Raw genomic sequence first — 20,263 nt, forward strand, 5'->3', positions numbered from 1 at the left:
CGTTTCAGAAAGGCGGGGCATAGAGGAGAAACAATAATGTATAGTATGTGGAAAATAATGTGTTTTTTGAACCTTAAACAGCATAAACACATTGCATTACACCAAATACACAAAATAATGTTCTTTTTAGCAGCATCATATGACCCCTTTAACATTTATACATCCATGATAATGCATAAATGGTGTACTATGCGCCTGCAAAAATCCAGCAGAAATAGTGTTTACAGCATAAAATTGTTTTGTCTCAAAACACTCAATCTGAGATGAAAGGGAGAGGAAGAGAGATGGATTTGATCTGAGGAACATTTTATTCACTTTACAGAAACTGACTTTCTCTTCATTGATTTTCTTAAGGGTCTTATTGTGGCGGTTCTCTACTGTTTCCTGAACCAGGAGGTGAGTGATTATTATTTAGCCCTCACACACCATAAAAATACAAAATATACTCCAAAATTCATAATAATGTGCTGAAAGCTAGATTCTATGAGTGCAATGCCCTTATGCATTTGCAAACTGTAAAAATGCATGCAGGTCAGATATCTGGACAAACCAGCTTGTTTACTGTTGATTCTGCAAGTCAGGTTTGTTTTTGAATGGAGATAATCAGCGTTCTCAGAGGCCTTAACAACATTTGTACTCAAAATCTGGCCCAATAAAATCCTTGACAAACATGTTTGCCGGTCTTTATTAATTTGATTAAGAAACCGATTGGGAAATTAACAAGATAACTGCTTAAAGGCCAATATGCAATTAAGGATAAATAATAATAATGCATTGTATTTCAGTATTGCATTTAATTAAAGTGATTTTAACAGCCAATATATTAAAGGAACAGTTCACCCAAAAATGAAAACTTGTTGAAAATCTATATCCAAGATGTAGATGAGTTTGTTTCTTCATTGGAACAGATTTGGAGAAATGTATCATTACATCACTTGCTCACCAATGGATCCTCTGCAGTGAATGGGTGCCGTCAGAATGAGAGTCCAAACAGCTGATAAAAACATCACAATAATCCACACCACTCCAGTCCATCAATTAATGTATTGTGAAGTGGAACACTGTGTGTTTGTAAGAAACAAATCCTGTCATGTGGATTACTTGTGGATTATTGTGATGTTTTTATCAGCTGTTTGGACTCTCATTCTGACGGCACCCATTCACTGCACCAATTCATCTCATTTACATCGTGGATGACCTGAGGATGAGTAAATTTTCATTAATTTCTCATTTTTGGGTGAACTATTTCTTTAACATCTGTCCTAAGAGTCCTATATTCCATGTCTTCGGAAGCCATGCAATAGGTTTTTGTGTGGAATCGGCTGAAAATTCTGAGTGAGTGAGTGAGTGTGAGTGAGAGAGAGAGAGAGAGAAGGTTTAAAACATGATAAAAACATTAAGAAGGTACGTTAGATTTAGGTTTGGTTTTGATTGAAGTCTCTCATGAGATTTTGTGATTATATATATGTTTGTCTGCCAGGTTCAGAATGAAATACGCTTACGATGGATGCGAAATCAAGAGGGGAGTTACGTTGTCGTCCCTGTTGGAGCCAAAGGAAGTCAGATGGACACTCCATTCTAGAGTCACTAAAACTCACCAGTGCCTCCATACAGACCTCAACACCTCCTGAAAACATGAACATCTGAATGAAACCGTTTTATTAAATGCAGATCGTATTACTCAGTTTATATGACAACCAATGGCTTAAAGAGCCAGAATATATTTGGGCTGCAGTATATCTGTGAATTACACGCATCAAAACAGTTCATCAGAGAGTAATGTAAAATTTGTTTAAAAAAAATGTGAATACTGAAATTTATCGTAGCAAAACTGGTGTTTTTGGTGGGATTCTGGGTGGGTTTAATCAAAGTACATCCAGATATAGAGAAAAACCTATAAAAATATACTTCTGTTGCCCTTCAAATTCAGATATTTAATTATAATATTTGTTTATTTCTTTGGGGAAATGTTAAACTGTAAAAATTTACCCAATAAAAGGCAGTATGGCAGGTTTAATATGTATGTATTTATCTGTATGTAAGTACATGTTTACAGTATTTAAAATTGAGAAATATAAATATTAATTGTAAGATTTAATGGATTTCTGAGTGAGATTCAGGTAACCGGGGCAAGTTGTTACATGTTTTATATGTTGTAATTTTGTAGAATTTGTTAGCTATAATTTCTATTGGCAAAAATAGAGGTTTTATATTTCCTTATCTTTTATTTCACAAGTTGTTTTGTGTTTCATAACTTTATTTCTGTTTACATTTGAAACGCCTGTAATAGGCTGTCAAGTTCCCATGCGTGACAACTTACCCCATAGTAAGTCAAAGTAAACGGTTGAGAGAAAAACAGATGCGTGTCTGTATATTAGATGCGTGCAGGTCTTAAAGTGACAGCAGACTAACAGTACTAGCCTACACATGCTGCCGCTTGTCATTAAAGGGACAGTTCACCCACAAATTTAAATTCTGTCATTATTTACACACTCTCATATTGTGCCAAACCTGTATTCATTTCTTTCTTTTGCTTAACACAAAAGAAGATATTTTGAAGAATGTGGGTAACCAAACAGTTGCTGGTCCCCATTGACTTTGATAGTAGGAAAAAAAAAAAACCATGGAAGTCACTGGAGGACCAGCAACTGTTTGGTTACCCACATTCTTCAAAATAACTTTTATGTTCAACAGAGGAAAGAAACTCATTCAAAACAACTTGTGTTTAAAACAACTTGATGCAATGATGACAGAATTTTCATTTTTGGGTGAATTATCCCTTTAATGTTAATAAAACAACAAAACACAAAGAGAAAAATCACTCACTGCTCTTGAATGAAGAACTTTAATACAGTTGCTTTAAGAAGAATCAATCATTTATACAGTGAAGTGTATTCAGTTCATTCAGTTTCTTGAATGCTACTGCCAAATAACCTACTGAAAGATAAAGGGGAAATTTAGATTTTTAAATAAAGTTTTATTTGTATATTATGTGTATTTGTACTTAGTTTACGTAGTTTGTCTGTACTGCTCAGACAACTTGCAAAATAGTAAAACCAACATGACAAAGAATCGTGATAGAATCGTGATTTTCCTGGAAAAAAAATAATCGCGATATGATATCACTACCCCAAAGTGTGATAACAACATGCCCTGCAATTTGCTCATCACATGTTCCTGTATCTTTTTTTCCTGAAATAACAGTATAAATGTTCAAAAGCATCTTTGTAACAAAGACTGAAAGGAATGTATTTATAAAGACACTGACTTTCAAACTAAACCCACTCTCGAAGCTAAAAGTGTGACAACTAGCCCCGGTTTCTCTTTTCTGCTGGTCGATTCTTTCTTGGTCACTTAAAAATGACTTAAGTATTTAAGTGTTGCAGCTGCACTTTAATTTTAACGTAGCATTTGTAATTTGAATGTGTGAGGCTTCCGGTGCCGTTCAGTTGTTTTAGCTGCAGGCCTACTAAAACATTCCGTTATGCTGCTTGACAAACTGGTAGGCCTATTTGTTAAGATATTATTTAAATTCATTATCGTAATCATAACACAGTTTGTCACGCTAATAGTCTTACCGTTTACTGTTTGTTATTCTTCTAGTTATTTATTTACCTGTAGTAGCGAGTGCGACTAATGAACGGACGTCTCGCACATTCAAAGAAAATAGCTTACTTCCGTGTTTCAAAATAGAGCAGATTGAAATGCCAAATGTGTTTAACAGTGCAATGATTTCATGTTTCCAAAGACTTGTGTTGCTTTATATGTAGCCTTTTCTAATTCTCACCAAATGTCATTTATACTCTGTTGCCTATAAACAGCTAGCAAAATCATTGTAAACTTATTTTTAATATAAATATTGTATTAGGCTATACTGTATATTTTCCAGCTGTAATACATTCTTTATTTGTTTATCTGTCTGTTTTCACATGCTCTTTGAGCGGCCTTAAGTGTATAAAAGCATTAAATCATCAGAGTGCATCACAGAGATGGAAATATTACCAATTTTATGATGCTCTATCTGTGTAATGACTTTATCTATTTCATTTTTTCCCTTTAATTGTGCAGTTAAGCTGATGTTGTCGTGCTTATGTTTGTGTTTGTGCGTAAGCAAGCTGGCGCAATTAGCTCATTGTTTTTCCGATTTTTGTTGTTGATTTTTCTGCTTTAATGTCTAAAATATAATTAATTTTTATTATAGCAGGAAAAATGTACAGAAATTACCAGATGTCCTTCAGAAATCGTTTAAATACCGCTGGATTTGTCTGTCAGTAATAAACACTGACCTCTGCTGGTCAATACATCACACTACTATTTACTCATCACATTTATTTTAATGAGATAAGTCATGTTTAAGTCTTTTTTGTTGTTGTTAAGAATTACAGCCAAATTGAGAAGCAAACAAAAATGATCCTCCTTCGTTTATTTATTTATTTAGTTTTATTAAAGCAATTTTTGCATGTTTTCACAAGCATTTTCATCTAATCTGCCACGAACCCAAGAAATGTTCACCCAATTTTGCAATACATTTTGCGAAGTAATTTGGATCTAGCAGCTAGCACTAGGACGTCCAATTCACTTTAGCGAATTGATTCTTTCAGATGATTCATTCAGTTCAATGAATCGATTCACCGCGAGTCATCACTTAAAATCTTTATTTTTTTTCGCTTTATTTTTATTGTTAAAATGTCTTTTAGATTAGTTTATAGTTTATAGCCTGCCCACATGTGCTTATTTGTAACAATATTTATTAACAATATTTATACCGTCATTCCTAAAGTTTTTTTTCTACAGTCACGTGATTTACAAATACAAAAATAACAACCCTAATTATTAGTAATAATTCCACAATATTGCTCTCTCTTCAGTTTTTACAGCGATTTGTGAATCGCTTGGCGAATCGGTTCGACCGAATCATTCAAAAGAGTCTGTTTATAAGAATGATTCGTTCGCGAGCATTACTTCAGTACTGAAGCATGATGATGGCGAGGCGTGGCGTTTACAAACTCCTGTGTAATGATTGGCGTGCCAAAGTAAAAGACGCTTTCCTTTTTTCCCGAAAAAAAGTTAGGAAAGGAAAGTGTCTTGAGGAAACATGGCGGAGTAAGAGAAAGAAACTTTACCGATGCTTCTTCAAAAAGCGAGAAACTCTCCCACCACAGGACATGTAGCGCGATTACACACTTCAAAGCTGTACAAAACTGAAAGTGAGGTATGAGTTTGATTTCGTTTCTTTATTTTTTATTTTCTAAATCCGAACAGCTTCTCCTCCTCTGAACTATTCTGTATGTGTTGCATAGTACTTCCTTGTATTTTCTGAGAACGTTCTTGCATTTTTTTTTTTTTTTTACTTCTATGATGATTTCGTGAAAAAGATGACTTCCGACTAGTCAAAATGATCTTTACAGTTTATCTCAAAGACACATCAGTATATGCTGGCCATGGCATAGTAGTAGTGAGTATAAGGTGACCACAGTCGGTTCTGTCAAAACGTAGTGTTAATTTCTCCACCACTACCTTATATTAGAAAAAGAATGGGTGACAAATGAGAAGTTATATTTGCATAAAAAGAAAAAAAGTGCTTTGTGGCATTATTTAGCACATTTTCACAAATTCTCAAGCAAAAAATGTCATTTCCATTACTGTAGTCCCCTTAAAATAATCATATATTTAGCTAAATATTAATGTATTTATACCTATAATATAGTATAATACAGAATTTCATTTTATGGGAGAATTATGACTGTTAGATTCTCTCGAAGGGTTGTTGTCTCATTGTAAGTAGTACCCCAAAGTTCGCTGCTTTTGAAAGCCTCCTGTGGGATTTTATGAGTAACACCTGGACAGGCTCCGGCTGACAGAATGGACACAGCAGCTCTTGTGCTTGTGTGCTTGAATCTTTTAATGAATCGCAGGCGTTTACAGTGCACAGGCTGTACCTTTGTGTTTTATTCTGTTGTAGACTGACTAATCTGGTCATTCATTGCTCACAAAGCTATTGTCGCCCTTCTAGAGCCTTTGAATAAGTGGCTCAATGATTCTGGAACTGTTGGCATAAAGAAAACATGAACTGAAATGATGGTGCAGTTGTTTCTTTATGTGATTTTGGACCAGTGTGTGAGTGGTTAAATGTTCCTGGCATGCTTGTTTAGTGAAATTACCCTGGAAAGGAAGTTGATATGTCAAACAAAAAGGAAAATTCATAGAGTGTGTCTTTATCACATGCTTGAGTAAACATGTGGTTGGACATGGCCTGGGCTTTGCTGGACTAACTGGCTCAGGACTTTAGGAAAGGAGCCACAAAAGCACCGTGTTTGGCTGAATGTGGTCTAAAATATGGAAGTGTTTACAAATCATATCAAATGAACTTTTTTTTGCTCAAGCCATTGCAGAGATGAAGGTCAGATTTCGTGAAAAAGATGACTTCCGACTAGTCAAAATGATCTTTACAGTTTATCTCAAAGACACATCAGTATATGCTGGCCATGGCATAGTAGTAGTGAGTATAAGGTGACCACAGTCGGTTCTGTCAAAACGTAGTGTTAATTTCTCCACCACTACCTTATATTAGAAAAAGAATGGGTGACAAATGAGAAGTTACATTTGCATAAAAAGAAAAAAAGTGCTTTGTGGCATTATTTAGCACATTTTCACAAATTCTCAACAAAAAATGTCATTTCCATTACTGTAGTCCCCTTAAAATAATCATATATTTAGCTAAATATTAATGTATTTATACCTATAATATAGTATAATACAGAATTTCATTTTATGGGAGAATTATGACTGTTAGATTCTCTCGAAGGGTTGTTGTCTCATTGTAAGTAGTACCCCAAAGTTCGCTGCTTTTGAAAGCCTCCTGTGGGATTTTATGAGTAACACCTGGACAGGCTCCGGCTGACAGAATGGACACAGCAGCTCTTGTGCTTGTGTGCTTGAATCTTTTAATGAATCGCAGGCGTTTACAGTGCACAGGCTGTACCTTTGTGTTTTATTCTGTTGTAGACTGACTAATCTGGTCATTCATTGCTCACAAAGCTATTGTCGCCCTTCTAGAGCCTTTGAATAAGTGGCTCAATGATTCTGGAACTGTTGGCATAAAGAAAACATGAACTGAAATGATGGTGCAGTTGTTTCTTTATGTGATTTTGGACCAGTGTGTGAGTGGTTAAATGTTCCTGGCATGCTTGTTTAGTGAAATTACCCTGGAAAGGAAGTTGATATGTCAAACAAAAAGGAAAATTCATAGAGTGTGTCTTTATCACATGCTTGAGTAAACATGTGGTTGGACATGGCCTGGGCTTTGCTGGACTAACTGGCTCAGGACTTTAGGAAAGGAGCCACAAAAGCACCGTGTTTGGCTGAATGTGGTCTAAAATATGGAAGTGTTTACAAATCATATCAAATGAACTTTTTTTTGCTCAAGCCATTGCAGAGATGAAGGTCACTGCCCTTTCCTGAGTATTCAGATTGTTGGTTGGTCCAGTTTTGATTCTGCTCAATACAAGGAATTCCTGAAGTACAAGCAAATGTGATTTCTGTCATATTTTCCCACTGCCTGTTCAGTTTTTGATCAGGATAAAGTTAATTCAAAGATGAAAGTGTTGTCACTCACCCTCTTGTTTTCCCAAACTTAGGACTTTCTTCTGTGCAGTGTTATTTTAGTACTGTTGATATACTATCAGTATTTATTAATATTTTGAATTTGCTTTTGTTTTTATATTTTCTTTTTTTCTTAATTTTAGTTGAAGTTTTAGTAATTTTGTTATTTTAGTTTTTTAAATATCTCTTTTTAGCTTTATTTTATTAATTTTTTTAGTTTTAGTAATTTTAGTTCTTAAACTTAACTTAAATGTATTTGAAATTAGTTTCTAAGTTCAACATTTCTCAAATTTTGAAAGTTTTTTTTTTTTTTACATTTAGGATTTTTTAATCTAATATTTTTTTTTATATTTCTATAAAATTAAAAAAAAAAAAAAATTCATTTTATATCAACTTCAGTTAACAAAAACGGAATTATTAATATTATTATTATTATTATTTATTATTATTATTAACAACTAGTATTATTTATTAGATCATTTTAGCTTTAGTTAACAATGGCTGCATCTGTGGAATGCACAAGGAAATACTGTAAATATGTCAGTCGTCAAAAATGATGATAAAGATCTTCTGAATATCATATGATATTCAGTATTCTGAACTCATATGATAACTTTGTGTGAGAAAAACATTAAAATATAAGTCATTATAAAAAAAAATATTGCTCCCTTGTAATAACTTGCACGTCTCATTTGCACAAATGCATAAATTCAAACATATTGCATGAAGAAGCATCACACCGTGTTTGATATCAGCTTTGCCAAGTGGCATTGAATCCGTGGGTTTTTCCTCACACAAAGCTATCGTATGACTTCAAAAGAATAGCATGTGAGTCATATTGACTTTTTTTATGATGCTCGTTTGTCAGCTTTGGTAGCTGGACAGGCTCTGGCCACTGTAACATTTTTCACTGTAACACTGTAAAATGTCTCCGCTTGCATTTCTTGGAAGAAAGTAACTCATGGGTGGGTCTGAAATGGTGTAAGGGTGAGTAAATGGTATCTAATGTGTCACCATCCCTTCAGATGAAAGCATTCATCAAGATTATAGATGGTGATGTTGGTCTCGGTCTTCATTATAAATGATAAACTCTTTGTTTTCTCATGCGCTGGTTTATGCGACACTTGCCCGGGTCACGTCAAACAGCCACTGCAATGCAACAACTTTCCATCCAGGAAAAAAAGTGTCTTTGGATGATCGGATGGTTGCTCACGAGGAAGTCAAGAGACTTCCTCATGTTCACCCATCCACATGAGATGCAACATGATACATACTAAGTCAGAATTAGTTTGTAGGGTGGATTAATCAGTCACTGACTTGTTTTCGTAGTGAAATCATTAGGCACTTGCACCTCAGAGTGTGTGTGTGTGTGTGTGTGTGTGGGAGAGAGAGGCTCATATTTCTTAGACTCTTTCTTTAGTGTCACTCGCCAGTCAGATGGACGATGGTTGAGATATGGTGAAAACATGGACATCTTCGCTCCGTCTTTATGTTTGTCCTTTCTTTTAGAGTTATGATGATGTGACATTAGATGTATTTCCAAGTCTCTTGCGTGTCTGCTGTTGGGTTTTTGTTTTACACTTGGACTTTTACTATGAGCTTAAATGGATGTGATCACAAAAGACGAGGATCAAGCGTTTCATGTTCGTTCCAGGTAAGAGAACAGACCTGTCTTGCCATATATTAGCTAGTTTTACAGCGCATCCTCTACTATCTCTATTTTTATCTGGTTTAAGCAACCAAAAAAAACTCAAATATGTCATTTAGCGCTATAGAGTTTGTCATTCTTCAGCAGACGATCCACTGATGTGCTCTCGTTTTTCCATCAGATAAATGGGTTTTGAAATGTAATACAGCGTGTGGGTGGAGGCGAGTGAATGAGGGCTCAGTTTGGTCTAGAGATCTCCTGTGTGTAAATTTTTAATAGGCGCGTTTAAAAATTAAAACAGAGGCACAGTTTTCTCTTTTGTATTGGTGTTGTACATCCTTAAATACTGCAGGAGCATCTCACACTGGACCTGAAAGATGAGTCAAGGGCCTATGTTTCTTTCCACACATGCAACGTTTACTGGAAATATTGGAGAGAGTGGGGAATGGGATCGAATTGGGCATGTTTTGGAGCACTTGCACAAAGTACCACTAGGCCATGGCTCCAACAAGGCCCTGAAGTTTGGATGGGATCTAAACTTGAACATTTCGTCATCATTTGCTCACCTTCATATAATTCCAAACCTTTCTTTTGTAGAATAGAAAGGAGATGTTTGAAAGGATGTTCACGCTGCTTCTTTCCATATAATGAATGCTCCGAAAAGCATAAAAAAATGCATTAGCATAACAGTAGTCCATACCACGCATTATATTCCAAGTCTTCCAAAGCTGTACAGAGACTTTTCCACTATTATGGTGAAAAAGTTGTTATTCACTACTTCTGCTTCCAGATATCATTCCTCAATCTGTGCATTTGAACTACCATGTTGCGTTCAGTCATGGCCTATAGGCAGTTTTATTTTAGTATTATTTATATACTTACTAATATATTATTTATATTAATATTTTTATGTTTTCTGTTTTAAGTTTTTATTTTTATTATTATTATTTTTTTAAGTTTTAGTAATTTAATGTAAGTTTTAGAGCTTTTGTCATTTTTATTAGTTTTTTTAAAAATGTATTTCTGGTTTAGTAATGTAGTACTTTACACTTCTATTTTTAAGAAGTTTTTTAAGTTTAAGTTTTTCATTTAACTATTTTATTTCATCTCTGTTAATCAGAGAAATAAATTTTTTTTTTTAGTATTTATTTATTTATTTTTTGTTTATTTGTATAGCGCTTTTCACAATACAAATTGTTGCAAAGCAACTTTACAGCAAATTAAGTTTCTACAATATTTAGTGGTAGCTTATCAGTGGTGACTGTCAGTTAATGTACATATGGCAGAAATGTACGGAAAAATCAATTAAAGACGTAATGAAACAGACGATGAACACTATTAACAGCAATTATTATATGATGCAATCAAAGTTATAGCATATACGTTTTTATAGTTCTAATTTTAAACAGTAACATCACTGATTGAAATGGACTGCTTTTACAGCACTTATATGGTGTTTAGTATCACTATATTTATTAATATTTTAATTATAATGTATGTTAATATTTTAAATTAGCTTTTATTTGTGTATTTTCAATTTTCATTTTCGTTTTAGTAATTTTATTTGTGCTTCTGTCACTTTTATTAGTTTTTTAAAATGTATATTTAGCTTTATATTAGTTTTACTTAAGTTTTACAACTTAAAATGAGTTTCCAAAAATCATTTCCATTTTATTTGTGTGGAAACGAGACATTGTGCTAAATTTTCTCATTTTGAGTTTTACAGAACTTATGGAAAGACATGAGGGTGAATAAATAATGACAGAAGTTTCATTTTACAGTTGGAGTTTTAGAAATGAACATAAATAACGAGCAACATATGCCTGGTGTTTCAGTAAGTGTCAGTGAAATTCATGACATCATGTGAAGTATGAAGTATGAGTTAGTGTGAATGAGTAATTTGCATCGGTCAGTGGAGAAATCGTTTCAGCCGCTCGGCCCGCGTCCCACCTCGCCGAGGATAAAGAAATTAGAACATCATGTGAATGCCGCCAGCCTTCCGCTGAGGACACTCTGGGCAAAGCGCGGGATTTAACTCGGTCTAATGGATTTTCCCAGCGTGGCCTTGGTTACCTGACAGTTTCTCTGGCTGGAGTCGATTCGAGCTTCACGATAACTTCTCTACTTCAGCAGAAGATGAATCGATTCTGGCAGGTTTTCTTGGATTGCTTTATACCTTTACAGCTCTAAAGCCTTCCTATCTTCTCTTTGCTCTTGCTAATTGTGGTTTCTAAGGTGTTCTTGATGGTTGTCAGGGTGTTTGAGGTGCTTACTTCCCAGGTTCCTAAAAAAGTTAAAAACGGTTTGTGGTCAGTAAGATTTTTTAATATACATTTTTATACAGCAAGGATACATTAAACTGATCAAAAGTAACAGTAAAGACAGATATTAGAAAAGATTTTTCTATTCGATTCTATTTCATGGCCTAATGTTTAGAGAGTCGGACTCGTAACCCAAAGGTTGTGGGTTCGAGTCTCGTACCGTCAGGGATTGTAGGTGGGGGGGGTGAATGTACAGTGCTCTCTCCCCCCTTCAATACCACGACTGAGGTGCCCTTGAGCAAGGCACCGAACCCCCAACTGCTCCCCGGGCGCCGCAGCATAAATGGCTGCCCACTGGCCACTGCTCCGGGTGTGTGTTCACGGTGTGTGTGTGTGTGTTCACTGCTGTGTGTATGCACTTTGGATGGGATAAATGCAGAGCACTAATTCCCAGTATGGGTCACCATACTTGGCCACATGTCACATCACTTTTCACTATTTTTCTCCTTCACGATGATTCTCACTCTACTTTTGTTGGATTTCTTTATTCCTTGAAGGCTTTAAAGCCTTCCTACTTTCTCTTTCTCTCGCTAACTTTTATTATTAATGCCGATAGTGACTAGATGTCTACATATTCTGAAGAACTTTGTGCACTTGACTGTGCAAAAGTTGCTGACTAGATTGTTTGCTTACTGGCCCAAGCCAAAAGCCTAACTAGACTCTCACGTCTAGTTTTGTTTTGGGTGCCTCGTTCAGTGTTCTATATATTCATGTTTTTGGCTTTTTTATCTCCTAAATATATTGTATTCTGAATATTTAAACTATCCTCAACAAGCCACATGATATATCATTCATGTCTGTTGCTGAAATGGTGCAGGACTAGTTAAGTGTCAATCCTTAATTCTTAGGGTTAAGGGGTTTGTACTAATCCTTAACCTTGAGTATGAGTAAGTAATAGTAATGAATGACTTAGCAAGCAAAACTAAGTTTACACTCAGAAGGGGGTTTTACAGTGATGCCACAAAATAACCATTTTTGGTTCCCCCAAAACCAGTTCAGTGAACAGTTCTTTAAAGAACCATTTTTTTGTCTCTTAGTTTGAAGAATAATTAAAAAAGCTAAAGAACCTTTTGTACAATGGAAAGATTCCATAATTGTTCAAGATTCTTCATGGAACCATTGATGCCATTAAAGAATCTTTTTTAAAAGAATGCACTCTTAAAAATAAAGGTTCTAAAAGGTTGTTTTTTTTTTTGCAGCAATGCCATAGAAGAACCATTTCAGTGAACAGTTCTTGAAAGAGAAATTTTTTCTTAGTGTGAAGAACTTTTTAAAAAATCTAAAGAACCTTTTCCACTATAAAGAACCTTTTGTGGAATGGAAAGGTTCTAAAAGGTTCTTCATGGAACCATCAATGCCAATAAAGAACCTTTATTTTTAAGAGTGTAAGTGGAAAAAAATCAGAAGCTACATGGCATTTTTTTTACTGAGGTTGACCCATCCAACTGGAATAACGGGTTTAGGAGCTGTTCAAAGCACATTAGAGTTACTCTGGTTCCTCCTTTACGTGTGATAATCTCCATGTGTCGTCTCACTCATAATTGGAAGTGACGCTTGCCATCGGGTGTCCGTAGATGACACTGGCATGTCACACTGTTGCATCTGTTATCAGCAGGCTTACCGCTGACCCTCCTTTTATGTGTGCAAGACCCAGCGTAACCTGTCACCGTGTGTCAACAACAAAACATTTTACAAGCTGAAGCCCCGTTTGGTTGCGCAGAGGCTTCTAACTGGAGTGTTGGGAAAGGTCTCACAGAGGGGGTTATCCTGGAATTCAGTGTCTTTTGGAAGAGGTCAATCCGTTTCAAGATGTGTCTGAGAGGGTCGAAGCCGTGGGTCTCATGCTGCACCCCGTGGAGTATTAAACGTGTCTATCACATCAGAGGAGAGAGTCATGCAGAAGATTGAGATGTTTAGATGGTGCACAGAAGGTTTCAAAAAGAAAATGGAAAAAAGGTGAGGTTTGTGAGTTTTCCTGTGGTTACTAGGGTATTGCTATGTGGTTGCTAAGGTGTTGCCAGGGTGTTGGAGGTGGTTGCTTGTTGGTTTGAAAAGCCTTTAGAAGTTTGGTATCAGTAACATTGTTTTGGATAGAAATTAATATTTTTGCTCAGCAAGGATGCATCAAATTGATTAAAAGTGCCAGCAAAGACATACATTATAATGTTACAAAAGATGTTTCAAATAAATCCTATGTATCATGGTTTCCACAAAAAGATTAAGCAGCATAACTGTTTTTGTCATTGATAATAATAATAAGTGTTTCTTGAGCAGCAAATCAGCACATTAGAATGATTTCTGAAGGGTCATGTGACACTGAAGACTGGAGTAATGATGCTGAAACTTCAGCTTTGCATCACAGGAATAAATGACATTTGAAAATATATTTGAAAAGACAACAATGTTTTGGTGAGGACCAAAATGTACTTTTTTCTGACAAAAATTAGCGCCTTATGAGATAACGCCGGAGTAACAAAAAGAAGTCCTTGTATGCAAATACAACATATGTGTTTATATTTTGTCATAGTTTAGAGTTTCCAAGCATTCAAGTCAGCCTTCTGGTTGCTGGTTCATGGAAGCGTTTTCAGCTGAGATTCTTAGTCATTCTATGACACTATTTGAACTCTTTGTAAGGGAGTCATCATGTTTTTGATGCATGTCAGCCTACAAGATGTGTTCAAGAACATGTGTAGACAAAGACCTAATGATGTTGCTGTTGTAATAATTCTAGATTTTGCCACCATATGGAATGCTGTTGTTTGCCACAAATATTTTTTACTTTTTTTTAGTGTCCCTTAATGTGCAAGAATAAGAAATGCATTTACAGTAAATAGACTTAAAATGAAAGCTGTTAAGATGACCTGGACCCTAATTTTTCCTCATCTATAAGGCCTCTTAAAGGGATAGTTCACCCAAAAATGTTGTCATTAATTACTCACCCTCATGTAGTTCCAAACCCGTAAGACCTTCATTCATCTTCAGAACACAAATGAAGATATTTCTGATGAAATCCGAAATCTTTCTGACCCTGCGTAAACCGCAGCGCAACTACCACATTCAAGGCCCAGAAAGGTAGTAAGGAATTTATACAAATTGAAGTAGAAATATTATGTAATTGTAACTTTATTATTTTAAAAACTTCATTAAGTGTAATTTTAACAAATCAGTCAATTTTAACCTTCAGTATTATAGTAATGTAGTACCAACTGCCTCTCATGTATATTTTACAGCATTAGTTGAGAGATTTTTTTTCCTTGAGAAAATTTGGCATGTACTGTACCTGATATATATCCAAAGTAATCCACGGTGTGGAGCGCGTCCATACACTCCATGCTATGTATTTTTCTGAGGTATGCATATTTTACTCTTAGATTTATCTTTGAGAATTTGATGTATTGATTATCTCTGATTTGACTATATAATTGGCATGATACATTTTTACCTGATTCATAATACATCGTGACATTTTATATTATTCTGACTTACTCTGAAATTATCTGAATCGAATCGCAAGCTTGTGAATGAGAATCGAATAGTGAAATTTGTGTCAAAACCCAGCCCTAATGTTCATTCTAGTTACAGCCCTAGTAAACAGACATTTGGTTGAAAAATAAACCAATAAAATATGTATGTGTGATTGTTTATCTAATTAATTATTTTATTACTTTATTTATAATTTATATTTATTTAAAATTGATCTTTTATTATTTATTATTTTTATTTATTTAATTCCATTTTTTATGGAATTATTATTGTTTACTTATCATTAATCTTATTTATTATTTATTACTTATTATTTTCATTTTTATTTTTAATAATTTATTATTTTATATATTTATTTTATTAACAAGACGTTTCTATATAAATGTTTTATTATTACACTTTACATATGTTATATTTATTTTATTATTTATTTTTATTTATTGTTATTATTGTTATTAATTATTTAATTATTTTTATTTATAAATGTTTTATTCATTTGTTTTTATTTGTAATTATTTATTAATTATTATTTATTTATTTTTCAATTGTGTTTTCAGTTTTCTTTTATTTTCATTTATTTTTCTTTTCTTTTCTTTTATTTATTTTTTTATTTTGTTTAGTTTTAGCCAAAGTCCTTTTTTTTTCTTTTTCTTTTTTTTTTTGGTCTCTGGGTCCTAACCCTAACCTCATAAATAACCTAATGATCCCATCTTATCCTAATCTTGCTCTTTGCTCACCTCACTACTGTCCCGTGCAGGATGGAAGCCTCGTGTCTGGAACTGGCTCTGGAAGGTGAGCGTCTGTGTAAAGTGGGAGATTACCATGCGGGTGTCTCCTTTTTTGAGTCGGCCATCCAGGTGGGCACAGAAGACCTGCAGATTTTGAGCGCTATCTACAGTCAGCTGGGCAATGCCTACTTCCACCTGCACGACTACAACAAGGCACTGGAATACCATCGGCATGACCTCACGCTCACCAGGTATGAATCTGGAAGCTTATGTCACTGTTTCAAAGCTAGTAGGATTATGTCCTTATCTAAAATAACATGTTTTGTTATTCTGACTCTTTCAGAACTATCGGAGATCAGCTGGGAGAAGCTAAAGCCAGTGGTAACCTTGGAAACACAATGAAGGTTTTGGGTCGCTATGATGAAGCAGCAGTTTGTTGCCAAAGACACCTGGACATTTCCAGGATGCTCCATGATAAGGTGAGGTTTTTAACACAACCAAGGGGCCTTTTAATGCAATAGCCGAACCCCAAAATGAAGTTTCGGTCATCATTTATCATTTGTAATGCAAAATAAGATATTTTAAAGAATCTACAGTATGATTTTCACTAACCAATGGCATTCTTTATTCATGTCAAACCTGGCAAGTCGAGGCACATTGTACATATGTGCGATGTGTACGTGTGAATAAGATCTGACAGCTATCATATGGCATCATCAGACTGGAAACATCACATATTGAATGGGATTATTGTCTATTTTTGTCCTTTTTTGGAGCTTGACAGCTCCTGGTCACAATATGATTGCAGAACCAAAGAAAAAGTTCAAGTAAAAAGAAACAAGACTCATTGCTCGGAAAAAAATATATATGATGAGGAGATATAATAAAAAGCACTTTAAATACATTTATTGACTGATTTTATTTATTTATTGATGTAAGCAATACTATTTATTCATTTATTTATTGATAGACTGTTAATATAAACTGTTTATATAAATAAATAAAATGCTATGTATTTACAGTATTTTTGATAAAATAAAAATATATTTTTTAAATAAGACTTTTTAAATACATAAAATAAAACAATGATTTATTAATTGATCAAATAAAACTGACTGTTCAATCAAATAAATAGTAATAGGATTAATATGACTTTTTTATTCATTTTTTTAATTTTTGTTTAATATATGTATATTAAATATGTATATATAATAATATATATAATGTAGGTATATATAATAATTTTGTTTAATATATGTTAATAAATTATCAGCTAAAATGTTTAAGAATATTGTGACACAAAATGTTCAGCTAAAAATAAGCCTCATTGCTTGAAAAAAAGAAGCCAAACAGATGTAATAAAAAGCAAAAATTGTCAATGTATTTGACTGGTAATATTTATTTAGTAATGTAAATAATAAGTAAATGAAATGTAAATAAATAAAATAATATTTGTTTATTGAACAAATACAAATAAAACTAACTGTTCAAATATAATTTTCTTTTTGCTATCATTATCAACCAAAATTTAAGATTATTATGGTCTACTGTTTTATATCTCCCACGTTGTTCCTTTAAACTCTGTTTGAATAGTTCATGGCCAAGTTTGCCTCCGATATTTTTGAAAGTCCTGTTATCCCGAGACACCACTTGATCTATTTTAACAGACCATAAACATATTTATGTTTAAATGCAAGCCGTTGATCCGTTTTAGGTGTGTAATGAGCGGTGCTTGTGGACTGACTGTTGTGTGTGCGTGTCTGTGTGTGGTTTTGTTAGGTGGGGCAGGCCCGAGCGTTCTATAATTACGGGAATGTGTACCACGCCAAGGGGAAGAACATATGTTGGACCGGTATGGACCCTGGAGACTTTCCCGAGGAGGCACGCATCGCTCTGAAGAAAGCAACCGAGTACTACGAGTGAGCGAGCCAGCATTTTGTTTTCATTCTTTTGAACACCCAAACCAGTGTGTAGACGACACACGTGCCAAAAGACTAAATATTTCATTTCTGAAAGAACATAGCAGAGATTGCAGTAAAGTTTTCCAAAGGCATGCTACAGCTTTTATTGCTTTATCCCCGCTACTGTATCTAATACTGCACCTCTCGGTTTGAAGAGCGAATCTGGCCATTGTGAAAGAGTTGAGGGACAGAGCGGCACAGGGCAGGACCTACGGTAACCTCGGCAACTCGCACTATTTGCTCGGAAACTTCCAGGAGGCTGTTCTGGCTCACGAACAGGTATTTCATACAGAGAGTTTCTTAAATGAACCAACCTGTGGTTTCTATTAGGGGTGGGAATCACCAGAGGCCCCACGATACGATATTATCACGATACTTGTGTCACAATACAATATTATTGCGATTTTAAATATATTGTAATATATTGCAATTTATTACCTTTTTCCAACTTCAAATTATGTTCCCAAATGAAAACTTTGGCAACATCTGTTTTAACTAAAAAGAAACATTTCTCAGTTTGTTTCTCACTTCAATTTTATCGCTGCAGTGCAAAATGGGATTGTCAAGCAGACAAACGGACCAACACTTTCATGAAAACCTGTCATAAATGTTGTATGCATCTGGCAAACTATTTGTATTACAGTCTAGTCTAGTGCACGTTAATTAAATGAATTTTACTTTCATTTATTCCATGGTCTGTTGGAATTCTTGATTCTGATTGGCTGACAGATATGCATTAAAACCGTTTAATGCACAGGTAGTTCCAAGTCAGTTTAATCACTGTTCTATATTAATGCGCCATTGCTTTAACTGACACACAAAAATGCACACACCACTCGCACAGAGAGAGAGAGAGAGAAATCAGAGATCCTGCTGCGCACACAGAAACGTTCAGGAGTAGGCCAACATAAACTTGGCAACGCTGCCCCGCTACTTTTATCAATAAAACCGCTTAGATACTGGATCACTGCATTATATTCCTCAGCAAGAAGGAGGTAAAATCTCTGTTTAATTTACTAAACTCACAACTTCATTGTTTGTAGAGAGAGACGCACAGACGCAGGTAATTCACACACACAACTGTCATCTTTCTCTCTTGAACAAACAATAATTAATTCAAATAAATGTTATAATTCTGTAATTCTATAATTCTGTAACTGACGAATATAACCGTCATTTTTACCCATTTGGTCAAATATTGCGCTGCAAAGAGCAATACTAGTTTTAACTTGTCTATAACTTGGCAAATGACCATGGAATAAGCGGGATAATCAACGGCTTGCTATGCATTAAAAGATTTTTGAAAAAAACTCAAGACCACCATCTAGTGGACTGTAAAGAAATTGATTTTATTATTCTACCAAATAGTATAATAAAAGATCGATACTTGGCGTCCGTGTATCGATACAGCATTGCCGCAGAAAATATTGCAATACTATGCTGCATCGATTTTTCCCCCACCCCTAGTTTCTATTAAAATGCACAAACTGATAAACGTTGGATTACTGTACAGAAAAAGTCTGCTATTATGTGCCCAATAATAAATATATATATATATATATATATATATGCTGTCAAAATTAGCGCTATAATGCATGCGATGAATTTTTTTCAGTTTAATGCATTACAAATATTTAACGCAATAAACGCAGGGGCAGAGCTAGGGTTGGCCACCCCACTCACAACTGCTGCTTCTGTCTCTTTTTCTTGACAAGAATTGCGTTTATTTAGATGCAGAACGTCTTTACGACCACATCAAATGGGAGACTTTCAGATGTGCACTCAAACTTCACCTCAGCACCAGGCACTAGTTAAAGAGCCCAAAATGAAAGCATATGATTTGTATGTGATTTTCATGAGATCCTATTTTTTATAACAATACAGTGTGTTTACATGAGAAGCTTGTGTAGTGATTAGCTTGATATAAAAGGCTACGAATAACATATTTCTGCAACATTATATGACCCTCATTAGATCACAATCGGAAGTTATTACAAACACTCTGGGGGTTTAAAGTGAGTTTTGAGTAAAAGCATAGCATACATTTTTATAAATTGTCTTATGTAGCATGATGCTACAGTGTGAATGAATGGTCAGGTAACAGGCATTTTGCTTGATGCCTCGCCAGAGCCAATCACTGATTTAGGCACATAAAGCATGCTGCATGCTTATTGGCTCACTGACGTTGATGAGATTAACCCCTTATGCTGAGTTCACACTGCACGATTTTAGCCCGATTTTTCACTCGCCGACAGGTTTTGCGAAATCGCCGACAAATGCCCAATCGGAGGCAAATCGGTGCTCGTTCACGCGAGTGACAATCACGCAGTGTGAATTATCAAAGATGCGATCTGAGGGAATCGCCGATGCGTCAGCGACGCCCGTGAAATATTTGGCATGCTAAATATCTGGAGCTGTCCTCGATTCTTCCTATTGTGAAGTCATGCAATGTGAAACCCCCTGTCACCGATCCATCGTGCAATGTGAACACAGCAGCAACTGAATGCTACCCCAGATAGT

The 20,263-nt window shown here is 34.9% G+C and overlaps 2 protein-coding genes across 5 annotated transcripts in view; both read left to right on the top strand.

Annotated features, from left to right (window-relative positions):
* Nucleotides 1-1,582, top strand: part of ghrhrl (growth hormone releasing hormone receptor, like) — a 27,551-nt gene extending 25,969 nt beyond the window's left edge. The window contains exons 12-13 of the mRNA XM_016550216.1: nt 355-396; nt 1,481-1,582. Coding sequence (XP_016405702.1) covers nt 355-396; nt 1,481-1,582 — 144 coding nt within the window. The remainder of the gene's footprint in view (nt 1-354; nt 397-1,480) is intronic.
* A 3,427-nt stretch (nt 1,583-5,009) lies between these two features.
* LOC107738343 (G-protein-signaling modulator 2-like) overlaps nt 5,010-20,263 on the top strand; it is a 28,512-nt gene continuing 13,258 nt past the window's right edge. Inside the window, exons 1-5 of one of the 4 annotated variants that reach the window (XM_016550097.1) lie at nt 5,010-5,212; nt 15,812-16,033; nt 16,126-16,261; nt 17,562-17,701; nt 17,899-18,022. In XM_016550097.1, coding sequence (XP_016405583.1) covers nt 15,813-16,033; nt 16,126-16,261; nt 17,562-17,701; nt 17,899-18,022 — 621 coding nt within the window. In that variant the 5' untranslated portion in view covers nt 5,010-5,212; nt 15,812. Of the gene's footprint in view, nt 5,213-6,472; nt 6,500-13,293; nt 13,528-15,811; nt 16,034-16,125; nt 16,262-17,561; nt 17,702-17,898; nt 18,023-20,263 lie in introns of those variants that run through there. The other 3 variants (XM_016550105.1, XM_016550113.1, XM_016550089.1) reach the window with 3 other exon arrangements.

This window comes from Sinocyclocheilus rhinocerous, unplaced genomic scaffold (assembly GCF_001515625.1).
Source record: "Sinocyclocheilus rhinocerous isolate Xijiao unplaced genomic scaffold, SAMN03320098_v1.1 scaffold2716, whole genome shotgun sequence".
Lineage (NCBI taxonomy): Eukaryota > Metazoa > Chordata > Actinopteri > Cypriniformes > Cyprinidae > Sinocyclocheilus > Sinocyclocheilus rhinocerous.